The 12023-nt window shown below is 37.5% G+C and overlaps 1 protein-coding gene across 1 annotated transcript; it reads right to left on the bottom strand.

The window, feature by feature from the left end:
* Window positions 1-5771: 5771 nt before the first annotated feature.
* Window positions 5772-8819, bottom strand: LOC149195039 (uncharacterized). The gene is made up of 2 exons (XM_089408068.1): window positions 6137-8819; window positions 5772-5991 (listed from the first exon to the last, which is right to left on the bottom strand). The coding sequence occupies exon 1, from the start codon at window positions 8725-8727 to the stop codon at window positions 6148-6150; it is 2580 nt and encodes an 859-aa protein (XP_089264194.1). The 5' UTR covers window positions 8728-8819; the 3' UTR covers window positions 5772-5991; window positions 6137-6147.
* Between the last annotated feature and the right edge of the window lie 3204 nt (window positions 8820-12023).

A 12023-nucleotide genomic window follows, 5' to 3' on the forward strand; every position in this document is an offset into this window, starting at 1 on the left:
TGTGCCATGTACTATGGTGAAAACTGATAGTCATAAGCCTAGTAAAGGCATCAGTAAGGAGAATGATCGATGGGATAAGCTTTTGGGACCAATATTCTTTGAGGGTTTGTATCCAAGATAAGAATAGACTTGAGGATCAATATTTACTAGTGTCAAATATTGTGACAATGGATTAAGGAAATAGTCCTGGATGAGGACATCCCTAGTGTTATAGACATATTTGGGCACTGCAACCCCAATCACATATGTCCATAAACCAAGGGCTTCTAAACCCCTAAAAGTGTTGTTTCATACCCTAAAAGAACAAGGTTCGCTGATTACATCATCTCCCAGAAGTTCTCCCTGAAACACTACTCAGAACTGGTCAAAACTGGACCATACAGACTGCTCCATGCATAGGGTGCGATGCATCTCACCTATTACACACGGGGGGTGCGATGCATACTGGAAAGCCCTTCTGTAGGGTGTGATGAGCGAGAGCGGACAAATGGCAGAAGCAGTTTGCTAGGTGGAAACTCAAAGAATCTTCTAGAAACTGCTCATATGACACTTGCCTCTTTGAATTCACCCAGGGATGAGTAAGAGATCATGAAATCTTCAAGTGGAACCAAGAACTATCAGTGAAATGGCATTAATCAAAATCCCAGACGCTGACTCACTCCTGTAAACATCTATATATGGATCCCTCATCCTAGAGATCCAGAGGCTGGAATTTTGTAATTTGCAAGGAAGCGCTATTGGTTTCTCTTTGAAGACATTGTTGGGTGATCTTGCTTTGTATGAGGTGAAGAGGGCTTTCATGTTGGAAGGATGATGCTAGATCAGAGAGCTTGGTTGTAATCCTCTCTTCTACTACTTCTATCAATAAAGCTATTTGAGTTTTCCTCCATATGCTTGTATATCTTTGAATCTTGTATTTGTATATGCATTTATATGGCTAATGTACATCTGATCCTACATTGTTTATGGTTATAGATCTCTATGCTTTGATGGTATTTTGCTGCTTTGACTCTACAGGTGTTCTTTGAAGCAGGACAAGTGAGAAAGGAGTGGGAAAGCTCTATCAAAGGAGAGAGGAAACAAACAACACTCCTTTCTCACTTGTCCCGCTTCAAAGAACACCTGTAGAGTCAAAGCAGCGAAATACTATCAAAGCATAGAGATCTATAACCATAAACAATGTAGGATCAGATGTACATTAGCCATATAAATGCATATACAAATACAAGATTCAAAGATATACAAGCATATGGAGGAAAACTCAAATAGCTTTATTGATAGAAGTAGTAGAAGAGATGATTACAACCAAGTTGTCTGATCCAGCATCATCCTCCCAGCATGAAAGCCCTCTTCACCTCATACAAAGCAAGATCATCCAACAATGTCTTCAAAGAAAAACCAACAACACTTCCTTGCAAATTACAAAATTCCAGCCTCTAGATCTCTAGGATGAGGGATCCATATATAGATGTTTACAGGAAAGTAAGTCAGCTTCTGGGATTTTGATTAGTGTCATTTCACTGATAGTTCTTGGTTCCACTTGGAGATTTCATGATCTCTTACTCATCCCTCGGCGAATTCATAGAGGCAAGTGTCATATGAGCAGTTTCTAGAAGATTCTGAATTTCCACCTATCAAACTGCTTCTGCCATTTGCCTGCGCTCGCTCATCGCACCCTACAGAAGGGCTTTCCAATATGCATTGCACCCCCCGTGTGTAATAGGTGAGATGCATCGCACCCTATGCATGGAGCAGTCTGTATGGTCCAGTTTTGACCAGTGTTGAGTAGTTTTTCAGGGAGAACTTCTGGGAGATGATGTAATCAACTGACCTTGTTCCTTTAGGGTATGAAACAACACTTTTAGGGGTTTAGAATCTCTTGGTTTATGGACATATGTGATTGGGGTTGCAGTGCCCAAATATGTCTATAACACCTGGTGAACATCTAGATGGGGTATGTGCCTGAGAGACAGTGGTATCCAAATATATGCCTCCCAACATTGTGCTATGATCTAGTGGAGAGATAAAGCTTGTTAGTCAAGGCCTTGCTATTTTGACAATGCTAGCTATGATGTTGTGAATCATCGTTGATGCTTATCAATTTGAAATCCTTCTTATGAAAATATTTTAACTTGAGAGTGTCCTATTGTGTCATTATGAATATCTCCCTAGTTAAGAGGGAGTGTTGGAAATATAACTATTGTCAGTTTTCATAATGTAATTCAAATGTACCATTGATGTATTTATTATATTCATCATTATTATTTTATTTTAGTCAAATAATGATCTTCATGCTTATAGGGCCTATCGAGTCCAAAGAGAATTTATTGGGAGTCAAAAGAAATGTAATTGAATCAAATCCCATTTGAACTTCTTTTAAAAAAAGGAAAATTATTTTTATTTTGAGTCAAAGAGCCAAAATGTCATCCACAAAACCAAGTTGGTCGTCCTTGGACAATTTGACCTTAGAGGCAGCGATTCAACCCTCCTAGACATTTATATATAAAAGTCAACTTGACCATTTGGAATACCAATCATCACATCGATTTATGTGCAAGAAGAAGAAGAAAAATCAATGAAAGTCAAAGTGGAGAGAGTAAAGTCAAAGGAGAGTGAAGACGAGTTGTTTCTTCCCTAAATTTGTCCACACATGTAAGTTTTCTACAGTTTTTCAAAGGTTGTTACAAGGCTGAAATTCTGCCTTTATTGCAAGAGTGAAGTTTTTGTGGTTTGTCCAAGAATTTCAAATATTTGACCAACATTGACTTTATTAAGTTCGACTTGATTGGAGGTGACTTGGAAGAGGGCTGACTTGGGAATTTTGTGACAATGTTGGTCATGGTTTTGGGTCTTGGATATCTCACTTTGATATGATCTCATAATAAATGGATTTTTGGGTTTTCCTCTTGTGAGGTCTTTTCCTAGCTTGAAGCCTAGTTTCTTGTGTTATTTGTCTCTTTGTGATCTTTATGTTTTGGTAATTTCTTGATGAAGAGAATACAAATTTAATAAGAATCCAACAAACATTCACAAGTAATTATCAAGTAAGAGAAATCAATCATTATCTACTAGCATCTTGGTTTCTCAACAACAAGGGCATTCAAACTCAAATTGGGAAAACAATGCAATAGACAAGAAGAGTACATCGTGGTACTGCTTTAGCTTCAACAGGAAGAAAAATTCCATGACACTTAGCTTAACAGAGGTAGAGTACATGTCGATCGGTACTACTTGTTGTAAGGCTATCTCGCTTTGCAAGATACTTATAGGTTAGTTTGATTAGAGGTTGGAAACTGTGATCATTTAATGTGATAATCAAAATTGTATCAAACTCACTAAATATCCTATGTTTCATGATATGTCCAAGAATATAGAGATCGGATATAACTTCATATGACGGGGTTTTAGAAGGAAACAATGAAGCTCTAGTATATTTCCCTTAATCAACAAGTTGCTAATATTTTGACCATGCCCTTGGCAAAGGGTAAAATTGTGGCATTTAGAGATAGACTTGGATTGGTGCAAAAGTCTTTCCCAACTAAAAGCGAGTGTTGAGAAATATAGCTCGGACAAGGACCTCCACATAGATTTTGTGAGAACATGCAAAAAGTAGTTTGAAATATTTCTATTTTCAAAAAGTAATTCTATTTTGCAATTTACTTTATTAAAAAGTGACAATTTTGAAATTGAGAAAGATAGAACAAGGATTCAAGTAGATATGAATCTAAACAGCAAGTAGCTTTGTACATCATGTTGTATGAAAGTCCATACAATCATAGATGTATAGGACTATATAGTCGTCTAGACAATCCACACAATTATTGTCACCACGATACAACAAACCTTATTAAGAACGTTCTTTCACTCAGTGCAAGATTATTAGGGTAACCCTGCAACCATTTTTTTTTGACAGCATGTGGAAGTTTGTTTGTACATTTTTGAAAGAATGAAAAGTTGATTTTGGAGGAGAAATTACATGGGTATGTGTGAAATTGATTATATACAACCGCTATTTAATTCCCAACGATTGTGTGATTTTATGCTTTGATCTAAATTTTAATTTCAAGATTAATAAAATCCAGATATTTACTTGTTTAATTGAGATCTTAAGGATGTCAATCATATAGCTAGGATCATTCCCATGTAATGCTATATCTATGTTTCAAATTCAAACATGCTACCCTTCCATCTCCATCATTTTGGTATTAAAGCAACTTGATCTTTAGAGAAGAAGATGGCCTAGAGAGGAGAGCAATTGCAACAAATTTACAACTAAAAGCTTGGCCACCAAAAATGAGTTAGTTCAAGAGAAAAACCAAAGCGGGAAACGGAGTTAGTTCAAGAGAAACCAAAGAGGGAAACATGGCCTTGGGTCTATTAGTGCATTTTAAACATCTTTAAGAGAGTGATCTGTTGAGAAGCCAACAAGAGATTATTGAGATAAATTTAAATTGCAAAGCAAGAATTCATTTGCTTCACTAATCCTTGCAATGTCTTTAAGAGCATTAAAATGCACTAAGGTGCATACAAGCATCTAAGAAAATCAAGTCAGCCAAAGAAATCCATATGGAGAGGAACGATTGGTGATGTGTTCCGTGTTTGCTTCCGAAAGTTAAAAACAGTGAAGAAGCAGGTAAACCAAGAAGAGAAGAAGTGGATCATCGAAGAGATACATGCTATTATGCAACTAATCAAAGAGTGTGAGGAAAGAAAACAAAGAAAAGTGGAGATCCAAGTCATGAAAAGAAAAATAAGGGCTTTAGAGAAGAAAGAAAGACAATGAATTGAAACGAGGGAGATTTCAGGGGCGGTCTTAGTTGTGCAGGTGCTTTGCAGCTTGAAAGAATGTGAACACTCGAGGAAGAGTGCATAAATACTAAGAATGTCTATGTTTTTTCCAGCATGTAAGAAGAGGCTAAGAGAATTTGAGCATGTAGATAAATGTGAGGGGAAGAATGATGTTGCAAATTGCATCCTAGAAAAGTTTGTGGAAACTTTGGTGATGAGCACTGGAGAAGAGAATAAGCTTGCAACTAAAGACCTCTTAAATGAGAAGATCAGAGAGGATAAAATTGCTTCAGATAAGGCTGATTTGCAGGTTGAAGAAAAGAAATTCTTAGGAGAAGCGGGGAATGAGATCTCTCTTGGATATGGAAGAAGGAGACATCATTCACAACAATACTGAACAAGGAACCATCACAAAGAAGATTGTCATAGAAACCAAGGTGAAACTTTAGTTAGGTATGGTGAGATTTAACTTCATATGAAGGAGTTCAGTTGCTGAGGTGAACACAGTTTTGGAATCAAAAGTAAATGCCATAGCACTTCATGTACTTGATAGATCATCCCAAGTGGATTAAGATAGCCCAACATTGCTTGATGGAGATGAACAACATATGGAGAGACTGAAATATTGGACGTGGACATTCAGAGTGCATGAGTGGGGCACTGTTGAGAGTGAATCATGGTTAGATAGGTGGAGAAAGCGGAGGAAAACAGAGCACATTGACTACTAACCAGCTTATAGTCACAATTGAGAGATAACCGCAAAAGAAAATCAACACATGTTTCAGTATTCCAACAAATATAACTAAACAGTTCATTCTGCAACATGTAGTGCATATTTACAGATTGCAAATAATATGTTAACTATTAGTAACAAATGCAACTTTAACGGACAAGAGGAGCTCACAACTGGAAAATGTGCAAGAAAATATCATAAAATGATGTTCATTGAAGCCTAAAACTGCAAAAATCATGATATTTTTTAATGGATACCTCATTAAAGCAAACATGTGTATCTTTTGAATTTCAGATATGGCTTACAATATTCACATAGTTAACCTATCTCATATTAGCTTCTGTAGCTTGTATATTCATCCACAAATATGGAGCTACGACATTGCATTACATTATTCAAATATGTGTACTTTCGTGAACTTCAGATCTGGCTACATCATGCAGAAGCCTCCTCATAAGTTGCCGTGGGTTCTGTATTGCCATACCACATTACGTTACTCAAATAAAACATAAGAACTGATTCATAAAGACAGATTTTTCATAACAAAAATCCAGATGTCTAACCTAGTCTGTATGTGCAGTAGAATTTTTATAACCAAAGATTGGTCTAAAATACCTGCCCCATCCCTACATTAAGGCTGCAACATTGGGCTTAAGACTTGTGGCTAGGTCTTCAAAGCTTCTTGCTAATTGCACTTCATCGAGACTATGTTGAAATGTTCCATTGCCAATATTAGCCATTTCGATGAGGATATTGGTCGTAGCTTCAGTTCCAAACATTATGGTATGAAGAATCATCCTCGGCTCTTGTTGTTTCATTCTGTTGACATAATATAGAGGATCCCCTCCCCCACCATTATCTCCATCACTCAAAAACACAATCATTGGTCTTTTGTGATCAGTTGTAGGATCTTTTGAGGCTTTAATCATCACCCTTTCAGCCAATTCCAACCCAGATGAATAAGTAGTTCCTCCATCTGCATCATAAGGAAGAAGCAAATGAACAACTTCCTCCCTCATCTCTTTCATCTCTACAGCAATAAATGCACTGCAGTCGAAGAGAATCACTGATACTGAATCATCAGATACTGTCCTCAGACGAGTTCTTATAAACCTTATTATTGCCTCATATACACAACCAAGCCTACAATCATGCAAAGGAGAAAACATGGACATTGTTGGCTTAATATCTAGACTACCCATGGACCCCGATTTATCAATGACAAAAATGACATGATGAGGAACATTCTTGGAATGATCACAGCCAAAATGGTGCCCATCATCTGTTATATAGCCTGCAGAACTGACACTAAATCCAGTTCTTTTGATGGGAGAATGCCAAAGTTTCTCAGTGCAATAAGATTTCTGAGCTGCACCAGACTTTTTGTCTTGAAGATCTTCATGCTCCTCTGATCTGCAATAGTGATTGCAGAGGCCAAACTCAGTCTGCTCTTCCTCTGTGCAGGGATCAACGAATCTAATATACTTCCAATATGTTTCATGGCTCATCTCATCCTTGGGTACATCCAGGTCAGGACCATATTTCCTAGTCTCATGCCTGGAGCCATCGTAGAGCTTGCTGGTGCAGTTTTGTGGGCATGGGACCAAGTGAATGTGGCCCCTGCCTTGTTTTTTACAATGCATATTGCACATTTCTGCCAGCCCTGTTTCTCCCCATGCATATTTTCTGTCATCAATATCAATCTCCTCTGTTTCTGAAATAAATTTGGCATTTCTCATATTACCATGCACTGTGTTATGCAAACCAGGGTGATCGATTGGAAGTTGGCAAAAATAGCCACAACTATGGCATCTTGTCTCACAATAATGTATAGCATCCTCCTTAGTTGTATGAACATGGGGTCCTTCATGGCTCCTCTTAAAGGCTGGTATTGGGACACAACAATCCTTTCGTAGACCATTCTGCTCTGATACATGCTCATACTCGAAAGACCCTCTGCAGCCTTGGAACTGCCTTGTTTGGTGAACTAATTCAGTAAAAATCTCACATATTCCAGGCACCTCGCATTTATCAAGGCACACATGCTCATTCCCACACAGATGTTCTGCATCACGATTGAGCTCATGAAAATGGTCCTTGTGACCACATGTCCTCGTACATCCTTTCATGAGGCATGGGGCTTGACAGTATCTTTCATGGCAAGCATGCTTATCATGATCCCCAAACTCAATTGGGACAACACACTGATTTTCGCAACTGGGAAGAGAACATTTTTTCTTGCACATGTGTTGAGGAGAATTGCACTTGTGTCGACCCTCATGCCCAAGCTGAATAGAACAAGATTTATTACAGCTGGATGACTTCTGAAACAAGTCACAAACTTGCCCACAGGTGTGGTTTCTCATTTTACAGTCATGGGGGCCTTCATGGCCTGCCAAATCTTTGCATTCCTCAACTGAATTCCCTGCTTCCTCCATGGTGCAGAAGGTACATTTTTCTGAACATACATGGCTACCCATGCAAGAATGAGAGCAGACATGACCTTTTTCATGCACACATCTCCAAAAGCATTTGGAGCATTTACATCCGCAAACAGACAGCCTTTGCTTCATTTCTGCAATACCCGCAGCAGCCTCTAACTGTAGTTTTTGCACCTCATCCGAACCGAGAAATTCCACTGTGTTTGACGTCAACCATTGGTCAACTCGCTTTCGCCTTCGATCTGCCACTGCACCCAAAAATCTTTCGAAAACGGAGTGCCACCATTCACCATCATTTCCTTTTCTCGGCACAACAGTTTCTAATCTTGACCTGAGCTCAGATAAAATGTTTCCAGTAACGGCCGTCGGTTCTTGTGAAGGTGCCAATTCTAAGCCAGTATCAGGGAAATCATTTAATGTGAACTCCTCAACAGCAACTGGAAAATCTGAAACTTCTTGCTGCGTATCCAAATTAACTAGCATTTGAATTGCCCCTGTAGTAAAAAGGCATCCTCTATCTATAACAGACTTTAGATTTCTCCTTAGTATGTCCACCCTGAGGGCTACACGTTTACTATCTACAGAAGTCCAGTCTTTAGCTGCAATCTGAGCAATTACTAGCTTCACATCATTCAAGAAAGCGATACTGTTGTGATAGCATGAATTCATCTCTTCTACTGTAAATGCGATCTCCCTTAAACTTTCCTGGTACTCAGGTCGATTATATGGAGGCATTGCAGCTATTTCAACCTTTCCGCCATACATTTTTGAAAGAAAGTTTTCATGAGTTTTGGAACATATTTTGGAAATTTTTTCTTCGAATTCATGTTTCAAATCATCCACATCCGAACTGTCCACGTCCTTGATGGCAATATAGAAAATTCCCTTGAAGAACTTTTTGTCCTTGTCCTGCTTAACAAGGCTGATCCCATTCTGGAAGCGGTCAAAGACTACTTCTGTCTCTTTGTCCAAATGGAAGTCCTGTTACATAGGAGTATTATGCGAGTTTTTAAAAGCATTCGAAAACAACTCCAACAAAATTCAATTTCAACCAGGAGGAATTAAGTGGAGATCATTGAGCCCAACAATTCAAATTTCAGATATATTATTTAAGATATTAGCAGCCAATTGATTTATTATTTGCATTCACAGAAATCCGTTTTTATTTATCCCAATTCATAGACATGAGTTTAGAAGGAAAACATGTGGGTGAGCTTCATAAATTTTTATGTTTCTGATACTATTTCAACTTCCTATATTCTATATCCAAGACTCTTTGATAATACAAAGAAATTGGGAGATCTGGAAGAAGTTGAGACTTTCCTTTAAAATCGATTTAGTATTAGATAACTACAAATACGTACTATTGAAATCCTACCTTTTAAACAAGAATATTAAGCAAAAATGTATTTTATTGGAGCGAACTATACAATATAGAAAACATAACTAAAATGGAAAACTCATCCACACAAAAAGCCTTTTTGACCTTACACAGAATTAACATTAAAGAGTTGCAAAATCCTATCTCCATTGAAGATCACCACAAATTAAACAATTGTCTTCAGGATTCAGGATTCAACATGGAAAGAATGAAGATGGCCTTATGATACACCTAGCAAGAACCTCTATCTCCTCCTGCACACAGTATTGACTCCCACCGTGTTCAGTGGTCTTCTTCAAATGTTTAAATGGGTTGCCAAGCTATGGTCTTCTTCAAATACAGAGTTTAAATGGGTTGCCAAACTAAACAAAGTTTGGTCTCACAAGATTTTATACAAATCATATGTGATTGATTTTGCATCAAATACCACCTCCAAAAACTTAGTTCACAAAGAGTAGATTCACCAATGATAAATGCCCTACGATTCAAATTGATGACTATCAAATATATATTTTGAAATGTCAGTTTCCTAATCAATATTATGATACAATTCACTAGAATTTTGCATTAATATTTCAATAGAATTTTGCATTTGCATTCACCAAAGCCCATCTTGATGACAGGCATCAACTTACTCTCTTGTTTTTTATTTTTTTACTGTCAGTAAAAATTCGGATGTTACTCAGACAGAATGGCTTTGGACAACCTTCTCAACATCTTTTGGTTATATATTTCTCTAATGAAATAGTGCACCATAGCCTGACTTGAAAAACCTATCAATGCAGGTTGAATGAGCAAGTTTCCACCCTTGCCAGATGTTTTTAGGTTGTCTCCCACTCAAAATGTATAAAATGTATACTCTTTGAGGAAAATGAGGATTACAACACAAACAGCATTTACAAGTAAACCATTATGCCACCATAATCACCTCTAAGGCTTTATATTTTGACGCAAGTACTTACAAGTAATGGTCCCATACATAAAGCCAGATGTTAATCCCGATTACAGTGTAACCTTATATTCCATATTCAATAAGAAACTTATTCTCTTGACTTATAGATGATAACATCAAATTTTTATTCTGTTGACTTATGAATGATAACATTAAATTTTAATTGTTACTATTCTTTTAACTTGAAAAGTACACTGTAAATTTCTTTGTAAATGTCTTAGTGTCATCTTCTTAAAAAATCTAATCAAATACGGTACCTGACCAAACAATTTATTAATTAAAGAAGGGAAACAGATTTCAATTATACCTTCTTAGGACTTTATTGCAGCAATTATCTCAATGAAACAGAAATAATCTATTACATTATATTTTTCTTTTATACATATGCTTTCATTTGTAATAAAAAAAGATTATCAAAAACACTTCAAAAGAATTTAAGAACCTACCTTCTTGTTGAAGATTGTTAAATTGCTTATGGCTGCATTAAGAACAGATAGTAGCATATCTTCTTGTTCTGTCCGCTCAAAACTACCCAGTCCTTCAAAGTCCAGCATGACATAAATGCGTTTCTCTGCTGCTCTCACAGTCATCCACACTCCATCGGTACACCTTCCACCTGCCACATCCAAAAGAGACCCTGACAAGTGGTTTAACAAATAAGATTTCCCGCTGCTTTGTTTTCCCATGGATGATATGACCATAATCTCGCCCTCCCAGTTACTAAGAACTGTGTCATAAATGCCAAAAGTTATCAAATTTGTCAGAGATAAACTGTCTGTATAACTCAGTTCCGGTGGCATCTGAAACCCATCCTTGAGAGCAAGCAGTCCATTGTTTTCTGCTCGGGCTATTTGGATAGGAACAAGGCACGCAAGCCTGCGAATCCATGTTCCCATAGCCTTGGTTACCAAGTCCGTTCGATCAACTGAACCCCCAGATATCCATGGTTCAAATCTTTTCACATCAATTCGAATCTCTGTATTTGAGAAATCTTTACCTTTTTCCTTCTCCAGTTTTTGAAGAAGAGTTTTCAAGGCATTTTTACAGTCATCTTCATTACATTTTGTATCAATATCTTTGGTGCTTAATATTACATTGATAAAAACAGTCTTCTTAACTTCACCGAAGAGAGCGGGACTGGTTGCAAACTTATCGAAAATATGGTATATATACTCTAATTGGGGACAAGATCCAGAAATTCTTCTTTCTTCGGGCACTTGAACTACCTTGTTTTCTGTACTTTCTATTGCTTGCAATTGGACAACTTCCTTTGCTGAAATAGTTTTCAATATGTGGGAAGAAATGCTATGAGGAACTGATGCACTGAAGAAAACAAGATGACTCTGTGATCCAAAATTTACAATCTTCACTTGAAGCTCTCCCAAATCTCTGATTCTTTTGTTTAGGGGAATGGTCCTCAAGTAGCTCATGACATCAGCCAAGACATATATCTCCACCACGACAGAAAAGTCAATAGCTTCTACTACTTCGTCATTGTTGTCTGACTTGCTAAAGACAAATAAAAATGATCCATCCACAGAAACAAGAGCTACTGAAACAGGTGAAGGAAGAATTAGTAGCCTAGGTTTCATCATCGGCTGCTGATGGAGTTCCACCACCCTGACCCTGTTTGTATCATCAATCAGGATCAATTCCCTTTTACCTGGTATCAGATGCATCCAGGTTAAGATTCCCATGCCAGAAAATTTATGGAGATCCACATCTACC

This window comes from Pinus tabuliformis, chromosome 2_2, assembly GCF_031772625.1.
Source record: "Pinus tabuliformis cultivar Carrire ecotype Pingquan chromosome 2_2, CPIR1, whole genome shotgun sequence".
NCBI classification, from domain to species: domain Eukaryota; kingdom Viridiplantae; phylum Streptophyta; class Pinopsida; order Pinales; family Pinaceae; genus Pinus; species Pinus tabuliformis.